At 42.0% G+C, this 21359-nt stretch overlaps 1 protein-coding gene across 4 annotated transcripts; it reads left to right on the top strand.

The window, feature by feature from the left end:
- Positions 1–4197: 4197 nt before the first annotated feature.
- Positions 4198–8218, top strand: EEF1A1 (eukaryotic translation elongation factor 1 alpha 1). 4 transcript variants are annotated; one of them, XM_043591820.1, is made up of 8 exons: positions 4198–4365; positions 5739–5916; positions 6196–6375; positions 6494–6790; positions 6891–7041; positions 7134–7390; positions 7472–7706; positions 7800–8218. In XM_043591820.1, the coding sequence occupies exons 2-8, from the start codon at positions 5773–5775 to the stop codon at positions 7922–7924; spliced, it is 1389 nt and encodes a 462-aa protein (XP_043447755.1). In that variant the 5' UTR covers positions 4198–4365; positions 5739–5772; the 3' UTR covers positions 7925–8218. The 4 variants fall into 4 exon arrangements, with proteins under 4 accessions (XP_043447755.1, XP_043447753.1, XP_043447756.1 ...); XM_043591818.1 differs by lacking the exon at positions 4198–4365 and adding an exon at positions 4676–4749; XM_043591821.1 differs by lacking the exon at positions 4198–4365 and adding an exon at positions 4757–4849.
- The last annotated feature ends 13141 nt before the right edge of the window (positions 8219–21359 follow it).

Here is a 21359-nt window from a genome sequence, read left to right as displayed (position 1 = left end):
GATAAAAGTTATAGCTAGCACTCAGGTCAGATTACCTGGGTTCCAATGTTGCTTTGCAGGGCCCTAAAGTACTTATAAGATCTGCAAGATGTATTAAGAAGCAATGTGATATATTGTATTTTACCATTTTGTGCAAAAAAGGGAAACTTTTTAAAGAGAATGTATGTCTGCATTTGCTTATTATGCATAAACTATCAGTCGCCTACAGGTTCTCCATCTGTAAAATGTGGGTGATGGGATTTCATTCAATAATGCAAATATTAGAACAGTGCATACTGAAGTACCATTTTATTTGGATTCTGAATCTAAATAATTCCTTGGCTTAATCATATTTTAAAACACCCCTTTAAAGATAATTTTCAATTGCATAGGCAAGATGAAAACGTGGAAAGCCACTGCAAAATGTAATTACTTAAAGCTGCTTTAAATTAGGCCCAAAGTAGAGTGATTAGCCAATACTGAAAGATGTGGATGAACCACATCTTTTCAGCCAATACTGAAAATTGTGGATGAACCACAATTATAGATCTCAAAGAACTATTGCTGTTCACCCTTTTACTAAACTTAATAACTAAAATCCTTTTTTTTCCTAAATGGGGTCATGTAGATGTTTACTACAATGTATTTTGACAGTTTGCTACTCTAAATGGTATGAACAAGTTTAAAGAAAAATCTTAAACAAAATATGACCTTAGATTACAACCTAAAAATATATTTACAAGTCTTAACGATGTTACTGTTGCCATTTTAACTTTAAATTAGTAGAAGACATACTTTAATCTGCCGTAAAATCCTGGAGAAAAAAAACTACACTAGGATTATGTTCAAAACACAGGGTTTGGGGAAATGGGCTTAAAACATTTTTTTTAATGTTTATTATTTTTGAGAGAGAGAGAGAGAGAGAGAGAGAGAGAGAGAGAGAGAGAGAGAAAGCACCAGCGGGGGAGGGGCAGAGAGCGAGGGAGACCCAGAAACAGAAGCGGGCTCCAGGCTGTGAGCTGTCAGCTCAGAGCCTGACCTGGGGCTCAAACCCACAAACTACAAGATCATGACCTGAGCTGAAGTGGCAGACTTAACTGACTGAGCCAGATGCCCCAAAAGGGCTTTTTAAAAAAATATTTGCTTCAGCCTTTTAGAGGCCAGACAAGGTGACAAAAATAGACCCCCACCCAGAGCCGTATGGGGTTTTCTGTCTCCTCCCGAGCATTTTCTTGCTTTCTTCCGAAGTCAGAGGACCAAAGAAAGTGACCTCCAGGCGGGGCGTCTCCAGGGGCGGGCCAGAGTGGCCTCTGTGCTTCGAAGACCCGAGTCCGCAGACCAGCCGCCGACAGGTGTCCCAGCGCACCCACTAGCGCGGGTCGCGCGGCCCCGGGAGCAGCCGCGGGGAAAAGGCAGCCAGGTGTCCGCCTTGCCGCCGGGGACCGCAGCATACCGTCGGCGCCGCCCCAGTCCCCCTTCCTCGGAACCTGGGTGCACCCCCGAGCCGCGCGTGACTTCCTCGGGACTCACGTTCTCGTCGCGTTCCAGCCCCAACCGAGAGCAGAATGTGACCTCTGTCCTGAGAAAAGGCTGTGGCTAGTGTCTAACCCTGACTCACAGTATGGCTCGAGATACCTCCCACCCCTCAAAAGTCTGGGTCATTATTGCAACAGAAATAAGAGCACCTAGTCAGTGATGCCCAGTAGGTTACTTAGATATACATCAAGGACTTAGGTGTAATTTTGCCTTTCCTTAGGTTCTATTTTTAAAATGGATTCTCTGTAAGGTATGTAAAAAGTATCCAGTCATCTGCAATCATAGGGCCTTGGGAAAGACTTGCCTATAATCTGGGATGGCTTTGGAGTCATACTTCTTTAATTTTCCTTTCTTTCCTGGGCATAATAATGAAAGTTTCGTGGTCTTTCTTTGCTCCTGGAACATTCTTGGACCATTCTGTTACTTTATTTGGAATGTTGGATTATTTTTTTCACCCTCCAAAAGAGCTGTAATGGTGAAATACTAGAAAAATGAAAAGGTGAGATTTGAATCAGGAGCTATGGTTTTATAAGCTTCTGTCAAAATGTTTGTGGGCATCTACTGAAGAATTCTAGTGTTCATTGTAGTGCTGAATACACATACGTATCTATAAAAATTACTTTTTAAATTGTTGTGGGTCCATATTTTCAGACAGAATAATTCAATTGAAAGTACACATATTTCCAATCATTACAGTTTTAGGATTATATAAAAGTACTTAAATGTGCAATGTCACATTTTAATGAACTGTGCAGATTTCACAGATGTCACTTTTCTCACTTTTATTTTACTAACTGGAAATTATCTTTAATACTTTTCCCTCTTACCAACATCCACTTTCATTTGACTTTTCGTAGATTAGATGTTAACTGCAATTTTGGATTCCATGTAAAACTTTCAAATACTCAACTTTTAGTCTTTAGTCTTTGCTTCCTTCCCTCATATCAGTAACCATTTCTTTACATTTTCAAAAATTTGTCATTCCTGTTAAAATATTTATATGACCTAGTATTATCTCCAATAATGTTCAAACCTAAACCATTTGAAGTTTACTCAAGAAGGCATGGAAAATAAATCTAGGGTGGCACCCTAATCTTAATCTTACATAACAGTGTGCAGTTAATATTACTATGATGTACAATTATGACTGATTGTGGGAATCATTCCAAAGAAAATTCTCATTAATTAATATTTCCAAGGAATTAAACAAGAGCAGAGCTATTTGCATTGTTCTATTGGTAGTGACTGCTTTCAACTGGTATTTCTTACATTTTAATCTCATTACAAACACTGATTAGCATATCAAGATAATTTTATACCACATGTATATGATTGGGTAAGGGCACTAGGAAAATGCAGTGTGAAGAAAGAATTTATGAAAGGAAAGAAGCTAGAAATATCGACTTAAAAAAGGGTTTTGTTGCTAGAAAAAGATTAATGAGCCTCTAGGGAAACTTCATATGGCCTGGTTTCTTTCATGAAAATTCTCTCAAAAAGAGAAGGCTATGAACCTCCTAATGAAGAAATTAAACACACACACACACACACCACATTTTTAGAAGTTTCTATCTACAAAGAGTGGTAAAACAAGAAGACACAGGAAGGCTATTCCAGAAGACTTCTTTCATTTAAAAAAAAAAAAGGTATTTGGGTTGTGAGAAGTAACTGCAAGCTAGGACTAGAACTACATCCTACAATGAAATAGAAAGTAAGTAAGCCCCATACAAGTTTGCCTTTAACTGTTTACCCATTGTTTTATATATTCCTTTTCCTCTTCCAATTTGATTGTGGGTTCCTCTCCAAAAGGAAGTATTTCTTTTGCACAAGCCACAGAACTTCGTTTAGCACTGGACACATAGTAGGTTTCAAGCATTTAATAGATGGGCTCTAGGAGTTGCAGCGATGTTCCACACGTGGAAGAGATATACTGATGTAGTAACTAGCTCATTTAAAATAAAAGTTCTTTCCTGAAAGGAGCATTTCTCAGAGCTGCCCTGATTGCCAACCAAAAAGGCCTCATCCGGGTTTGCCCTAGATTTGTGCTAACATTTACTTAAAATCAAAACGACATAAAATTAATCCATTTATTTAAATGGGATAGGCCACTTGAGAAGCAGTGATTTCACAAGTAGCAGGGATAGGAAATTGTGTGGATAAACTTGCTAATGCTGTTGATCAGTTTCTATACGAGAGCAAGTGGAAAGACTGAATTTGAAAAGTTCTTAGGTTTCTCCTGCTAGCAATCAAATCAGTGTACACTGAAAAAAAAATGTACCACGAGAGCAGACACACACAGGTCTCTTTATAGCGTAATAGAATTAGAATTAAAAGGCAAACTGTGGGATTGAAATCTATTCTAAACTGAAAAACTAGACGTCTGGAGTGCCATATGGGGTGAACGTGTGATATGGGCTTCGATAAAAGCAGCTGGCTTTGAATGGAACAAGCCAAGAGGCCAGCCCCAAAAGCATATTCGTTCGGGTCCCGGCCACCGAGTTGAAACCCTCGCTGATTCACCGGCTGTGAAGGCAGCCCCTTGGGTCTTCCGCCCCTCGCTGCCCTGGGTGCCTGGGCCTTGTACTCATCTGCAGCGGGGCGGTGATCCGAAGGCAGGGGCGGGGGAGGAGCCAGCCCCGGGCGGACAGGCGACTAGCGGTGGAAGTGGCTCAAAGGGGTTGTCCCGGACCTTCGAGAGGACCAGGCTAAAGCCTGGAGGTTTACTGCCGAGGGAAGGCATACTCCAATGTCTACATCACCTTTACGATTTAAACCAGGAACGGCAGAAGGAATATTCCGCACATCCCGACCCGGCCGCCTTCTGGCCGCCCCACCCCCCAGCTGGAGCCGAAAGTAATTCATACAAAGGAGGACTCGCCTCAGCCTTGGGGAATCCCAGGGACCGTCGTTAAACTCTCGATAACCTAGAACCGAAGGCTCGCTCGACCCCACCTCCCCACCCACTCGCTCTTGTCATCATTTGGGTCAAAAGGAGCATGCGCGAGGCGAAGTGTGCTCTTCAGTGGGATGAGCGCACATCGCCCACGGTCCCCGAGAAGTAGGGGGGAAGGGACGGCGATTGAACGGGTGCCTGGTAGAGTTGGCGCGGGGTAAACTGGGAAAGTGGTGTCGTATGCTGGCTCCGCCCTCTTCCCCGAGGGTGGGGGAGGATCGTATATAAGTGCCGTAGCCGCCTTGAACGTTCTTTTTCGCAACGGGTTTGCCGCCAGAACACAGGTGAGTACCGGGTGTGGTTTCCGCGGGCCTGGCCTCTTGGAGCCGGCTGCGGCCCCCGCGTGCCTATTACAACTGCCGCGCCATCCAGGCACTTTACGAGGTTCTTGACCCCGAATTTCGGGTTGTGAGTGGGTGGGAAGGTTCGCGGCCTTGCGTTTTTTCAGGATCCCCCCCCCCCACCTTCGCCTCGTGCTTGGGTTGAGGCCTGGCTTGGGCGCTGTGGCCGCCGCGTGCGAATTCCCCGCACCTTCTCGCCTGCCTTGTCACAATCTTTTGAAGTCTCGAGCAAATTAACCGGTCCAGAAAAAGCTGCTATGCTTGTCCGCGTCAAGATAGTTTCGCGGAGGTTGGTCAGGATCTCAGCTGGGTGGGCTTTTTCGCGGTCGTCGGGTTTTTGGGGTTGTGGGGCCGCCGCGAGGCGCGGAGGGCGGTGGCGAGGCCGGCTCGTCCCGGCGCACATGTCCGGCGAGGCGGGGCCCACAAGCGGTGGCCACCGAGTCGGGCGCGGGAGGCCACCGTGGAGTGGGACGGGCGGCTCTGGGGGCCAGCCTCGTGCCGTCCACCTCGGCCGGCCAGGCCGGCCCGCTCGGCACCAGTTGCGTGCGCGGAAAGATGGCCGCTCTCCGGCCCTGCTGCAGGGAGCTCAAAATGGAGGACGCGGCGGCCCGGGAGAGCGGGCGGGTGAGTCACCCACACAAAGGAAAAGGGCCTTTCCCTCTCCGGCCGCCGCTTCCTGTGACCCCACGGTGTACCCGGCGCCGTCTTGGCACCTCGATTTCTTCTCAACGACTTGGAAGCAGGCCTTCCTCGAGGGGGAGGGGATTTTGTGCGGTGGAGTTAACCCCACGCTTGGTGGGTGGAGACTAGAGTTGGGCCAGCCTGGCACTGGTTGTAATTCTCCTTGGAATTTGCCCTTTAAGAGTTTGGATCGTGGCTTATTCTCAAGTCTTTGGGACAGTAGTTTTAAGGGTATTTTTCTTCCGATTTAGGTGTCGTGAAAACCACCGCTAAACCTAAACCAAAATGGGAAAGGAGAAGACTCATATCAACATCGTCGTCATTGGACACGTAGATTCGGGCAAGTCTACCACTACTGGTCATCTGATCTACAAATGTGGTGGGATCGACAAAAGAACTATCGAAAAATTTGAGAAGGAGGCTGCTGAGGTAGGTGCAGCAACAGAATGAGGAAGGTAGTTGGAAGTAAGTTGGTTAGCAGGTGTTAGGTGGTAACTCAAAACTAGTCAGTAGTGTGGATCTGAATGTCCTACTTAAAGGTGGAATAAACTAGTGTTTGCTGTTAAACTTCTTACGTATGTTAATGTGAGTCATCTAACAGTTGTTGAACTGAAACTTCACGTTTCTGCTGAAGTGGGAGTAAGGGATTTCCAAGTTGAAGATGGATCATGTTTTAGTTCCCAAGTAACCCATTTTCAATTCTTACAGATGGGAAAGGGCTCCTTCAAGTATGCCTGGGTCTTGGATAAACTGAAAGCCGAACGTGAACGTGGTATCACCATTGATATCTCCCTGTGGAAATTCGAGACCAGCAAGTACTATGTGACCATCATTGATGCCCCAGGACACAGAGACTTTATCAAAAATATGATTACGGGCACATCTCAGGTTGGTATGATTAATAGTAACTTGAAAATAATGAGATTTGCCTTGTGCAATGGAAAAAGGGTGAGTTCATCCTTTTGAAGAAGCTGTAACCGGATATGGTCTTGTTTTCTTTTCAAAGGCTGACTGTGCTGTCCTGATCGTTGCTGCTGGTGTTGGCGAATTTGAAGCAGGTATCTCCAAGAATGGGCAGACCCGTGAGCATGCCCTTCTGGCTTACACACTGGGTGTAAAACAACTTATTGTTGGTGTTAACAAAATGGATTCCACTGAGCCACCCTACAGCCAGAAGAGATACGAGGAAATCGTTAAGGAAGTCAGCACCTACATTAAGAAAATTGGCTACAACCCCGACACCGTAGCATTTGTGCCAATTTCTGGTTGGAATGGTGACAACATGCTGGAGCCAAGTGCTAATGTAAGTGACTTTCAAGACTTGGAGGAAGTGATGGAAGGGGACAGATGTTGAGACTAATTGACAACCATTTGGGGGATGCTAATTGACAATCTTGTTTTAGATGCCTTGGTTCAAGGGATGGAAAGTCACCCGTAAAGATGGCAATGCCAGTGGAACCACACTGCTTGAAGCTCTGGATTGCATTCTGCCACCTACTCGTCCAACTGACAAGCCCTTGCGTCTGCCCCTCCAGGATGTCTACAAAATTGGTGGTAAGTTGAACATCACGATCAGGACGTAACTTGTGCTGGTTGCTGCACTTTTTTCGTGTAAGGTATTTGACACCATGCTGTAAATATTTCAGGTATTGGTACTGTCCCTGTGGGTCGAGTGGAGACCGGTGTTCTTAAGCCAGGCATGGTGGTCACTTTTGCTCCAGTCAATGTTACAACTGAAGTAAAGTCTGTTGAAATGCACCATGAAGCTTTGAGTGAGGCTTTACCTGGGGACAACGTGGGCTTCAATGTCAAGAACGTATCTGTCAAAGATGTTCGTCGTGGCAATGTGGCTGGTGATAGCAAAAATGACCCACCAATGGAAGCAGCTGGCTTCACAGCTCAGGTAACACTGGAAAGTGGCAATGTTTTCACTTAACTGCCAGACTTGGTGTTTTGAGGCTCATTAAATGCAACTCTTTTTCAGGTGATTATCCTGAACCATCCAGGCCAAATCAGTGCCGGATATGCACCTGTGCTGGACTGTCACACAGCTCACATCGCCTGCAAGTTTGCTGAGCTGAAGGAGAAGATTGATCGTCGTTCTGGAAAAAAGCTGGAAGATGGTCCCAAGTTCTTAAAATCTGGTGATGCTGCCATCGTTGATATGGTTCCTGGCAAGCCCATGTGTGTTGAGAGCTTCTCTGACTATCCTCCTCTGGGTAAGGATGACTTGAGTGTAATTAGAAACTTTACTGAAGATGGGAAATACCAGAACAAAGTTTCTGATGACCATCTAAAATTTGTTTTAATAGGCCGTTTTGCTGTTCGTGACATGAGACAGACGGTTGCTGTGGGTGTCATCAAAGCAGTGGACAAGAAGGCAGCTGGAGCTGGCAAGGTCACCAAGTCTGCCCAGAAAGCTCAGAAGGCTAAATGAATATTATCCCCAATACCTGCCACCCCAGTCTTAATCAGTGGTGGAAGAACGGTCTCAGAACTGTTTGTGTCAATTGGCCATTTAAGTTTAATAGTAAAAGACTGGTTAATGATAACAATGCATCGTAAAACCTTCAGAAGGAAAGGAGAATGTTTTGTGGACCATTTGTTGTTTTTGTGTGTGGCAGTTTTAAGTTATTAGTTTTTAAAATCAGTACTTTTTAATGGAAACAACTTTGACCAAAAATCTGTCACAGAATTTTGAGACCCATTAAAACAAAAGTTTAATGAGAAACCCGTGTCTTCTTTTGGTCAACACTATAAGCTTGTACTATTCAGGTAAAAAGATTAAGAGTTGCCCATAACCTATTCCTGGTGTTAACATCTGGTGAAACTGAGAATTGGGTTAAGGGTTTTTCCCCCCTGGGCTGGGAAACATTTTTACCACCTCAGGGAAAAGAAACAAGTACATAGAGGTATGGGAAAAGGGGATCTGCAACACAATTTAGAACAGTAACACCATTAAGGTAGGTTATAAAAAGTTAAATTTTGTAAATCAAAGTCAACGTGTAAAATTTGTATACTATCACTATTGAGTAGACTTGATACATTGTCACAATTGAGTTTCCCACTTATTGGAATGCTTTGTCACATTTATAAATCTTGTAGTTTAAAGTATCCTGAAAGGTGAGGCATTCAGTAACGTTATTGTATTTAATGGTAGAGTTCATTGTGTCCAAACTGTAGGAGAACAAAGTATATACTGGAATTTTAATGTCACTTGAGAACTAGAAATCCACCTCCAGTAGGAATTTTCATCTAAGCCAAGCTTGAGTGAAGAAGGGACATTGCTGCACTGGAGATTTAAAACCCAAAGTGGCAGTACTCAGCCTAAATGAGGACCTGTTTTGGACTGTAGGGTAAGCTTTGTTTTTAGTTGAATATGTTTTGAGATTTTGCTAAAAGTGTCCTTCCAAAATTGTTACCTAACAAGAAGCAATAAAAGAATGGCCATTTGAAATTAATTTGATGGATGAGATGGAAAGTGAAGAGCTCGTTAAACCCCACTGTGGTAATTTTGTAATTTATATAAACTGTATGTAGACTGGTAAATTAACAGTACTTTGGTTGACAACAACGTGGTCTTAAGTTCTTGCCTTTGGATAGCTGGCAAATCTCTTAACACTGGTGCATTTGATAGAACATTCCATGGATCCTGGCTAATTTGGACATTAATTTCATAAGACCCTATTTGATCCATAAATTTTAAGTAGCTTTGAAATAGGCAAAATCACAGGACACCTTGTATTTTATAATGCAGACATTTACTAAGTAGAATGTATCTAAGAACTTAGTGGCCATAATGAGAACTGCAATTAAAATACTTTTTTTTGTCTAAACTAGGTAAAATGCTTGGTCTCTGGGCAGTGTTACCAGAGGCATTGTAAATTAAAAGTTAATAAGACTTTGTCTCCACAGCTCCAAAACACCCATTGTTTTTTTCCTCTTATTTGTAAAAATATGTTGATTGTTATTGGTTTAAGATAAGGAGTGGAGATTGGTAAGATTCTTAAACAGCATGTTGGTAAACGGTAGCCAGCATAAGAAATCTTGTGTACTAGGAGGGATTTATTGTTCACCCCTCCCACCCCCACCCCCCAAAAAATCACTTAGCTTCAGAAAATGGCTACCACTAAATGGAGAAAGGGAAGTGGAAATAGTGTCCAGAAAAGCTGGCCAGTTGGGATACTTAACTCCATAGAACCCAATGCAATATAACCTTGTGAAGGCAGTCATCTGTTTGGAGCACCATCTACTGGTAGTCCTGCAAATAATTTACAAACTGGTTTCAAAAATGAGTCTGTAAATTGAGAATATAGAAGTTTACTTTAGCTCTGTTGAACTTTATGTACTAATTGCATTGTTCGGATTGATTAAAATTAAGAGTGGTTTCATAAAACTAGAATGCCTCAAACTAGTGTTTGACCTTCAACCATGTTTAAAATTGGCCAGCTGTTGAATTACCCATGTTCGTGATCTTGAAATTTGTCCCGGGAATTCTGGTGTGATTTCAGAATATGGGGGAAAGCATTCTCTCTTTTTTAATGTTTAGTTTTGACATGGAGCATGAGTGGGGGAGGGGCAGAGAGAGGGAGACAAGCTGGTTCCAGGCTCCTGACCTGTCAGCACAGAGCCCGACTTGGGGCTTGAACTCACTCATGAACCGTGAGATCATGACCTGAGCCAAAGTCGCTCAACCAACTGAGCCACCCAGGTGCCCCTAGGAGGAAAGCATTCTGATTCAGGACTTAAAACATCCTTAGTAAGGCATATTTGATTTTTAAAAAATTATTCTGTTAGTGTCCTTACTGCCAGAATAGATAATCAAATCTGGTTTTGGCCAAATCAGCTCTAATTTATGCATTTCTCCCTTAATCTTCTAGCCTCTTAAGAGCATGAGAATTCATTTGGTTGCTAAAGTTTGGGTTCAGCCCGACATAAAGGCTACTGGCTGCACAAGTGGTGCAAGCCCCTTGATTTTAAGTAGTTTTCAGTATGGAGTGTAAGAATCCTGGTGAATGTTACTGGGCTTGCATTTCACGTTTCAATTGGTTTTCTGCTAAGTTCAGCCCCAAGCTCTCCACCCAAAACATTTCTTGGCCATAAGTTCACAAATTCTAAAATGGCCAACTCTCAAGGGTAAGTTTGTTGGGTGTTAATGTGACTTTACATAGGCTTTAGATTGGTAGTAGAATGTATTCATTTTGTTACCATGAAATGCAGGAATACTCAATTTAAGATTTCATTCTGGTACCTGGTGCCTTGGAGTGAACCACCTTCCAGGTCCTGCAAAAGAAGAGTGAGTTGAGTGCAAGCTGTTTCAGCTGAGAGGAACAAAACAGGTTTTCCCCTTTTGATTACCTTCCTGAAGTTTTCTTTATTCTATTTTATAATGTCTTTCACTTCCAAACCCATAGGTTTTCTCATCCAGTTGGTAAGTCTCTGGGAATTTCCATGACTTAAAATTGAAACTTAATGATGTCTAGGAGATTGCCACATGGTTCCTGAAAGGTAGTTGATCCCTGGAAATCATTGAGAAGGATCATGATTTTGTCCTTTTCCTAAATAGAGAAATAGGAACTAAGTGTCCTGTCTATCAATCACTGGCAGAAATGAGTGAAATAAGGAAAACAGTCATTCACCTTGGACTACCCTTAAGGGGCCCATCGGTCTCAAGAGTTTAGAGCTCTGGTTTTTGTGGGAGACTGCGTAACAAAGATAATGCTAAGTTAACAATTACTTCCTGCGTAAGCAAAAAGTATTAACACTTGGGCAATTGAAAGTTTGTTAATGTTTTTGCATACATTGAAAAATAACCTTTTTAAGAAAAGTTTTACGGGGCGCCTGGGTGGTGCAGTCAGTTAAGCGTCTGACTTCAGCCAGGTCACGATCTCGCGGTCCGGGAGTTCGAGCCCCGCATTTAGGCTCTGGGCTGATGGCTCAGAGCCTGGAGCCTGTTTCCCATTCTGTGTCTCCCTCTCTCTCTGCCCCTCCCCCGTTCATGCTCTGTCTCTCTCTGTCCCAAAAATAAATAAGCGTTAAAAAAAAAAGTTTTACAAGTTAAGTCTGTTTCATATCTAATTTTTTTCATGGACAGTTTGTCCGTTTGGTGGTTTTCCAGTGTGGGAAGTTTATGAATTGGACTGTTCACCTGTAGGTTTGTGACTATAGGTTGTCTGTGTAAATACTTAGCAGTGGGATCACTGGATTGTATGGCAAGTGTATGTATACCTTTTGTAGGAAACTCCCAAACTAGTAATCGATTTTTAAGCTGCACTATTCCTAGGCATTGGAGATAGAATTGCATACAAAATGGACAGGTCTTGCCACTTGAGTTTATAATCCAGTGGGGGAGGTAGATCCTACCTTAAATGAGCAGGTAATTCTGAATTGTGATGATGCTATGAAGAAAAATGCCTTGTCAGGCATAACTTGATCTGAAGGACAAGTAGGAGTTGCTGGAGAATATGAAAACATTAGACATCCAAATATCTAGTGAAAAAAGTAACAAGGACACACAAATTGAAAGAATCTAAGTCTTTTGTAAATCTAACTTAAAATCAACAGTATATTCATTGAAATCTGCTTGAATACCTCATCAATGTATATGTCACTCATTGGAGGGCAGAGACCTTAGGGCAAGTATTAATACCCTCATTACAGATGACAGACTGCGGTAGAGTAGCTCCTAAGTCATCTATTGCTGGATGAGCTTTTTGTCTCCATTCTATTTGCTTGCTAGTGACATAAAACTTAAGTTCTTTTGTAAGGTAATTGAACTATTTTACTTCATTTTACAAGAATAATTTACTTGATCCCAATTATATCTTTTTGAAAGAAAATCTTTGATCTCTCTACCCAAAGTGGGGCTTGAACTCATGACCCTGAGATCAAAAGTTGCATGTTCCCTCGACTGAACCAGCCAGGCACCCCCAATACCCTTTGGTCACATCTACACTAAACCGTTCTTAAGCTGTTTCTGAACCTTAGGTCACAGGGTTTCTAGATTCTTCCTATGCTGCTCCCTTTCCAGTGTATAGCTTTTTAAACTTTTTATCAAAATTAAATCTGTGGATGTACAAGTGTGTAGTCTCTTCCGTTGACCCAGGAGACCCAGAAGTCTGCCTGACTTGGACTTGAAAAGCTGTCCCTTTAATCTGTGCATAACTGTCCATCTCAAGATTGTTCTGAGGATGAAATGAGTTAGTTGGTGTGGACTCTAGCCCAGTACCTGGCCTATTGTAAAAGGCCAGTAATAAAAGGTAGCTTTTATTGCAGTTGTTGGAAGATCCGTTGCTTCTTTAAAAGTTTTTTTTTCTAACTTTTTTTTTTTTAAACGTTTATTTATTTTTGAGACAGAGATGAACCAGGGAAGGGTCAGAGAGAGGGAGACACAGAATCTGAAACAGGCTCCAGGCTGTCAGCACAGAACCCGATGCGGGGTTTGAATTCACGGACCGCGAGATCATGACCTGAGCTGAAGTCGGCCGCTCATCCGACTGAGCCACCCAGGCGCCCCTCTAACGTTTATTTTTGAGACCAAGACAAAGCACGAACGGGGGAGGGTCAGAGAGAAAGGGAAAAGTTTTTTAAATGTTTATTCTAAGAGTGAGTGTAAGAGAAGCAGAGGGGTAGAGAGAAAATCCCAAGCAGGCTCCACACTCTGCAGACCCTGACATGGGGCTCAAACTCCTGAACGCTGCAATCGACCTGAGCCCAAAAGCAAGGGTCAGTTGCTCAGTGGACTGAGCCACCCAGGTGCCCTAAGGAGGTTATAACACAGATTATGATCAAATATCATCTGACTTTTTAAATGCAAATTACATTTTAGATCTTTAATTGCATTGTCAAGTTTTTTAAATAAAACTTTGGTAGTAACTAGGTTCATAGAAAAGTTGGGAAGATAGGATAAGAGTTTCAGTATACCCCTCACCTAGTTTGTTTCCCGTTAACGTCTTCCACTCTCATAGCATAGTACATTTGTCAAAACCAAGAAACCATTGTTACCTTACTATTTCCAGGCTTTATTCACATTTCAACAAGTATCCAATCTGACACTCATTTTATCTTTGAGAGTAAGGGACAGCATGAGTGGGGGAGGGGCAGGAAGCGAGGGAGACACAGAATCCGAAGAAGGCCCCAAAGCCCTGAGCTGTCTGGCACAGGAGCCCTATGGGGGCTCTAACTCAAACCAGAAACTGAGGCCTGAGCGGAACTCAACTGAGACACCCAGGCACTCCTGTCTTGGTTACTTTTAAAAACTGGGACGTGCCTGGGTGGCTCAGTTAAGTGTCCTCACAATTCAGGAGTTCCGAGCCCCACATCGGGCTCTGCTGACAGCCTGGAGCCTGCTTCAGATCCTGTGTCTCCCTGTTTCTCTCCCTCCCTCCCTCCGTCTCTCTCAAAAATACTTTTTTTTAAAACCTCAAATATTGAGGCATTTGGGTGGCTCATTGGGTTAAGCATCGGACTTCAGCTCAGATCACCATCTCGACATCACAGTTCCAAGCCCCACATGAGGCTCTCTGCTGTAGGCACGAAGCTTACTTCAGGTCCACTGACCCTCTCTCTGTCCCTCCCCCACCCCTGTGCGCACCTGTGTGCTCTCTCAAAAATACTTAAACATCAAATGTTGGGAGTTTATATTTATCCCTGCTATATCTCATCTTGTTGGGCTAATATTGAATCTGGAACCTGCTATGTAAGCATGTTAAATAAAAATGTGGACTTTGTTTATATATCTAATATTTATATTTCTGTAGTTTTATTTAAATTATTACTAGGTACTAAATAAGGTCCAAAAACAGACCTGAGCTATTGCGCTTGGAGAACTATTCTTTGATTATGATGGTCCAGCCACCTGCAAATTCACCTAATATTAAAATCTGGGTCCTATTTTGTTTGCCATTTTGATCACAATCATGAAAATTTTAGCAAATGAGTAAAAGTGAGGTGAAGTAGGTAATAGCTTTAAGCTTCCTGTTTTTGGCAGATAAAAATTATTTGCTGTGCCACTTAAGATCAAGATGTGAGTAAAATCTGTACTAGGATTTAAATATTCTGCCTTATTAACCAATCATTCACAACCTCAAAGAGTTTGAGTTATTTTAGCTTTTTGTCAAAATTTACATCCAAAAGTGATCAAAGCAGCAACATATGCAGTCCGGGTATTCCCTTTAACACGATTTCTTCTGAGGCGTGATCTAAAATGTAGATTACTGCTTACGTAAAGCAGAATAGGTTTGAAAATAGACATAAGTCAAAGGTAGGTAGGATATCCTACTGAGAGTAACTGGCAGCAAAGACCGTGTGGTCTCCCTGCAAACATGATTCCCAGAGATTAAATGACTTGGTTAAATTTTCAGTAAAATCGTGATTAGGAGAATATTCTAGTTGGTGGTGTGACAAACAGTAGGGTTTCCACATAAGTCATTTGAGTTTGGAGTTCCAGAGCTATTTGGAGCCACCCAAACTGAGGAAGTGGTTCTCTCAGACTTCTGATGAGGGCATCTGCCAGGCCTCCTGGGCCTGGGTTGTAACCATTGAAGTAGAAGGGATGCTGCTGTATCAACAAAGGAAGGGCCTTACCCAGCCTTGACCTGCAGCCCCTCTCTTTAGCTGTTATCACACCTTGATTGACCATTTGGACATCTCTGCTGAGCCTCCTACAAGATTCTGTGTTGAGCTGCAAACTCAGTAAATGTCTACCAAGAGATAAGATGATTTTTATTCAGTTAGGGTTGGGTGGAGGGAACATTTTCTTGTAGCTAAATCTTTATATTGAGGTTAGGGAATACATCTCTTGGAACTCAGTTTCTCATATTTTATGTAACTTTATGAATGTTTTTCTTCAAAGCTCTGGTATCTGTCATTGAAGTTTGTTAAACTGTCCCCCCCCCCCCCCCCGCCGCCCCGCTTTAGGTTGTTCTGTATGAATTGGAACTACAGAAAATTCAGTAAGTTTCCTTTTCATTGCTTGAAACATGTCATGTGTGCTGGTCTTCTATGATACACAGTTTAGAATAATGTTTTTTTCTAAATTTAGGTAGTCTATTTTTTTATGTATCTTAACATGCAGACTTAAATTTTGATTGTCATGTTTTAAATAGTGTAGACCAAATCTGAAACAGAATTCAAAGAGCAACCAACATAAAGACTAAATTTGAATGAAGCACTGTTTGAAAAATAGTTGTTTAGCCTAGCAAACGCTAGAAAAGTACTACTGTCTTCCAAGTATATGAAGAGTATTTTAAATCTGCAGAGAATGCTGCTCAAAGTGAAATTCACATTTTAAATTCCCCTACAGTCTCTAAACTCTGGAATAACCCTTAGATTGAGTGCTATAATGGTTCATTAAGCATGGCAACTCTGTAAATGCTTAACATGAAATAGGCTACAAAAGGTGGGAGTGGGAAATTGAAGGTTAAGCCAAGAGAAAGAGACATCGATTGCTTAGGACAGCCGGAGAAACTTTTCATACAATGGAGGACTTCTGGTCCTTAGGAGGAAACAAATCATTGAAAATGGCAGAAAAGGTATTGTGAAATCAGAATACCTGAGATCCATGCTCAACAGCAACTTGCAATTATACTTTAATCACATGACTTAACCAGGCTACAGCATAGAAAGAGTTCAATAAGTTTTTAAGTTTTTTTTTTTTAAATTCTTTGAGAAATACACAGATGTTAAAGAATTGGGGGTTTTGCCCTAAGGAAGTAGTGCTATTTCTTCAAACAGATTAGTCTTATATTTCTTACTGTGGATCCTAGTAAAGAAAAAAATTTTCTATTGCAACACAGTATAAACAGTATTTCATTGCATCAAAGATGATTACCTATGATTATGACACAGATTTCATGACTTGCTAATGAATTGCAGCCAGCAGTTTGAGAATGTTGATTTAGAAGTCCGTTGACAGGCACACCTGAGTGGCTCAGCTGGTTAAGTGACTTTGGCTCAGGCCATGATCTTATGGTTCATGGGTTCGAGCCCTGTGTTGGGCTCTGTGCTGACAGCTCAGAGCCTGGAGCCTGCTTCAGATTCTGTGTCTCTCTCTGCCCCTCCTCTGTTCATTTTCTCTCTCTCTTTCTCAAAAATAAACATTAAAAAAAATTTTTTAGAAGTCAGTTGACAGTCCAAATGAGGTTCTTTTTTTTTTTTTTTTTTTTTTTAATTTTTCTTTTTTTTATTTTTTTTTTTTAATTTTTTTTTCTTTTTTTTTTTTTTTTCCAACGTTTTTATTTATTTTTGGGACAGAGAGAGACAGAGCATGAACGGGGGAGGGGCAGAGAGAGAGGGAGACACAGAATCGGAAACAGGCTCCAGGCTCCGAGCCATCAGCCCAGAGCCTGACGCGGGGCTCGAACTCACGGACTGTGAGATCGTGACCTGGCTGAAGTCGGACGCTTAACCGACTGCGCCACCCAGGCGCCCCCCAAATGAGGTTCTAAATCAAAATAAATGCATCCTTTCTGTAGGGTATAAGAGCTGAGGTTGTCAACCTATACTTGTCCAGACAGGCATTCAAGTATGCCCAAAGCTTACATTTGAAAAAAATGTGGTCTTGCCCACAAATATAACCCACTACCCATTGGAAGTTGGAATGGCTTTCTTTTAGACTTGAATTTCTGTAACAGGGCATGAGTTTTCTGCACAACCAACTTCAATCAGCAGTACAGATTATTTGGATTCTACATTCCTGAGGCAGCACACGGTAAAATTAATTGCAATCTAGTTTCTGCCAAAAGCAGCTGAGACAATGGATATTTATGGAGGCAAGCTAGTGGTTCTCACAGTTGGCTGGGCATTGAAATAACCTATGGAGTTTGTTAAACATGGATATCCATACCTTTCCAGGCCAGCTGAATCAATTGCTTATGATAAGGCATTGCCCCCTACTTTTACAAGCTCTGTTAGGAATTCTGAGGTGAGGTTTAAGAATCCTTGGTCAAGGGCTTGCCAGTCATACATTTCTTCACAGGTTTTTGTTTTGTTTAAAAAACAGCTCTATTGACACAACTCATATACTGTAAAATTTACCCTTTAAAAATTTTTTTTAATGTTTATTTATTTTTGAGACAGAGAGAGCATGAACGGGGGAGGGTCAGAGAGAGGGGGAGACACAGAATCCGAAGCAGGCTTCAGGCTCTGAGCTGTCAGCACAGAGCCTGATGCGGGGCTCGAACTCACGGACTGTGAGATCATGACCTGAGCCGAAGTCAGACACTTAACCGACTGAGCCACCCAGGCGCCCCAAAATTTACCCTTTTAAAGTGTACAATTCAGTGGTCTTCAGTATCTTCATAGAGTTGTGCAACCATCGTCACAGTCTAATTTCAGAACATTTTCATCACCTTATAGAAGAGGTACCCTTTTTAAGGGCAAAGAAGCCACCCCAGGAGTCTCCTTTTACCATTTGTTGGGTCAGTTTGCACACAAGCCTCAGGCCTAGACCAAACACTGGGGGGGGGGGGGGGGGGGGGGGACTGCAATGACCGAGACGGGCTTAAATTAATGAAGATTTAGCTCCTGGAACTGTGAAGGAAAGAGCAAACCATGGTTTTTTGGAAAGGACAATGGGCAGATGTGATTATTAGGAAGACGGCCCAGCAGTGTTTATCATAGGCAAATTAATTATCTCCAAGTCTTGTTTCCCTTGTCTCCAGAACAAGGACAACTTTATAATGGGGTTAAGTGCAACAGTGCACTCCCTATCTGATACATAGGGAACATTATTAGGTAGTAGCTATTTTTATAAGATCACTAGCAAAGGCACTGTTTTCCCTAAGAGGTTATGTGATAAGTTTCTCTTAGATTTTCATAATAGGAAAAAGTTTTCTCTTGGTCCCCTTGATGACACAAAACCGTATCACTGACAGGAAGCTCAGCTAGAATTTTAACATTAAAGTGGGATCTGCCTTTTCCTCAGCTGATCCTTAATTTTCTTCTCTTTAAAATGTCTCAAGTATATTTTTAGAAATAAGCAGGGGATAAATTATCAGTAAGTAAATAGGTTTTAGAGCTGAGCTACATACACATTGAGGTTTTTTAAAAAATTGTAAGATATACACAACATAAAATTCACTTAACCATTTTTAAGTGTTCGGTGGCATTAGGTACATTCAAATTGTTGTGCAATCATCACCACCGTACTCCAGAACTCATCTTGCAAAAACAAACTCTGTACCCATTAAACAATAACTCCACATTCTTCTCTACCCCCAACCACCATTCTGCTTTGTCTCTAGGCTAATCTGACTACTCTAGGTACCACATATAAGTGGAATCGTAGAATATTGTCCTTTTTTGACTGTTTCTTTCACTTAGCATAATGTCCTCTAAACTCATCCATGTTGTAATGTGTGTCAGAATTTCCTTTCAAGGTTGGAAAGTATTTCACTGTTACTTATATACATTTTGTTTACCCCATTCATCTGTTGATGGACGCTTAGGTTGCTTCCACCTTTTAGCTGTTGTGAATAATGCTACTATGAACATGACCCTTGAACAGGGTCTTCAAGACCTTGCTTTCAATTCTTCTGGGTATATACCAAGGAATGGAATTGCTGTGTCATACAGTAATTCTTTTAATTTTGGCAGGGGGAGCAGCTACACCAATTTACTTTTCCACCAACAGTGCATAAGGGTTCAAATTTCTCCACAGGCTTGCCAAGGCTTGTTTTCTGTTTATCTGGTAATAGCCAGCCTGTTAGGTGCGAGATGGCATCTCACTGTGAATTTCATTTGCATTTTCTTGATGACTAGTAATGCCCTGCAACATCTTTTCACATGGCTATTGGCCATTTATATATATTTTGGGGAGGGGCGCCTGGGTGGCGCAGTCGGTTAAGCGTCCGACTTCAGCCAGGTCACCATCTCGCGGTCCGGGAGTTTGAGCCCCGCGTCAGGCTCTGGGCTGATGGCTCAGAGCCTGGAGCCTGTTTCCGATTCTGTGTCTCCCTCTCTCTCTGCCCCTCCCCCGTTCATGCTCTGTCTCTCTCTGTCCCAAAAATAAATAAACATTGAAAAATAAAATATATATATATATTTTGGGGAGAAATATTCAAGCCCTTTGCCCATTTTTTAATTGGGTTATTTGGGGGTTTTGCTGTTGTTGAGCTGTAGTTGTCTTTTAAATATTCTGAATATTAACCCGTTATTAGATACAGTATTCTTCCATTCTATGGGTTGCCTTTTCACTCTGTTGTGTCCCTCGCCTCTTACGTTAGGAAGTACTAAATATCTGCTTCATAAATAAAATGAGTATCATAAAAATAAATCTCACTTTCATATTAGGAGCAGGAAAACACAGTACAGGAAGGTAGGGAGGAAATGAAGCTGAAGAGAATGTGAAGACAGGAGTTACGGAGACAGGCAAACATAAAAGTATATAGTTCTTAATATTTATGTCATAAATATTTTTATCCCATTATTCACTTTAAGTTTTAGTTTTGTCACCCACTGCCTTTAGTAATATTCATTCATTCATTCATTCAAAAAAGCATGTATGTCCTGAGTGTCTACAACTATGGCATTGCAAGCATTCAAGAGGTTTATATTTTAAGAGGGTAAGCCAGATATTGCAAATTAAGGTGGAATTAAATAAATGCAATAATAAAAGTGTTGTGAAGAGGGAGCCTAAGAGGAACGGGTGATTTTCACTATGTGCCCTCCAGCATAAGCACCTCTGCCAGCTCAGGATGATCTAATCTCTGTCGGTTTAACCGACTGGGCCACCCAGGCACCCCAAGTGAGGTAATTTTGTAAAAGTTAACACATTTTAAACTACAGATTTTAAGAGGTTTCACATCCTAAACCAAATGGCAGAACCTAAAACAAATGTCAGGGGCACCTGGGTGGCTCAGTCACTTAACCATCCGACTTCAGCCTGGGTCATGATCTCATGGTTTGTGAGTTTGACCCCCACATTGAGCTCTGTGCTGACAGCTCAGAGCCTAGAGACTGCTTCAGATTCTGTGTGTCTCTCTCTCAAAAATAAACATTAAAAAAAAAAAAAGGTTTTCTGTCAAACATTTTTTCAGTGAGAGTCACTATTGTGATGGATTTGCATTATAAAAAACTTGAATTTCCTAGTATGTGTAGTGTCACTAGGCCCAAATTACAGCTATCAAGAACCTTCCACAGCATTTAAGAACTTTCTATTTCCTCAAGATAAATTTTTGTCATATTCCATTCATTAGGCACCCCATTTACTGCTTTTACTCTTTAACCAGAAAAAAGTTTTAAAACAGCAATTTCCCTTCTAGTGCTAAACAGTAGTGTAAGATGCCTTCTTTTTCTTAATGTTTATTTTTTTTGAGAGAGGGAGAGAGAGCATGAGCGGGGGAGGGGCAGAGAGAGGTAGACACAAAATCTGAAGGAGGCTCCAGGCTCTGAGCTGTCAGCACAAGGCCCAACATGGCTCGAACTTGTAAACCACGAGATCCTGACCTGAGGTGAAATCGGCCACTTAACTGCCTGAGCCACCCAGATGCCCCTACCTTCTTTTTAAAATATAGTATTATGAACAGTGTTGCCTCTGTAAGAATTATGCCCAGGAATAACCATAACTAAAGTAAAAGTTAACCACTTTTTGAAATTACTAAATCAAATATCAAAAAGAATTTATCATTGCTAAATGATCATTACAAATACTTTTCACCTGCTACTGATATTGACTACTTTAATGGAAAAACTAAAATTAGATGAAACAGGGGCGCCTGGGTGGCTCAGTTGAGCATCCAATTTCGGCTTGGGTCATGATCTCGCGGTTTGTGAGTTCGAGCCCCACGTTGGTCTCTGTGCTGACCGCTCAGAGCCTGGAGCCTGCTTCAGATTCTGTGTCTCCTCTCTCTGCCCATCCCCCGCTTGTGCTG

Source organism: Prionailurus bengalensis, chromosome B2, assembly GCF_016509475.1.
Source record: "Prionailurus bengalensis isolate Pbe53 chromosome B2, Fcat_Pben_1.1_paternal_pri, whole genome shotgun sequence".
Lineage (NCBI taxonomy): Eukaryota > Metazoa > Chordata > Mammalia > Carnivora > Felidae > Prionailurus > Prionailurus bengalensis.
The sequence above is the reverse complement of the archived record's forward strand: the minus strand, read 5'-3'. Positions and strand labels throughout refer to the sequence as shown.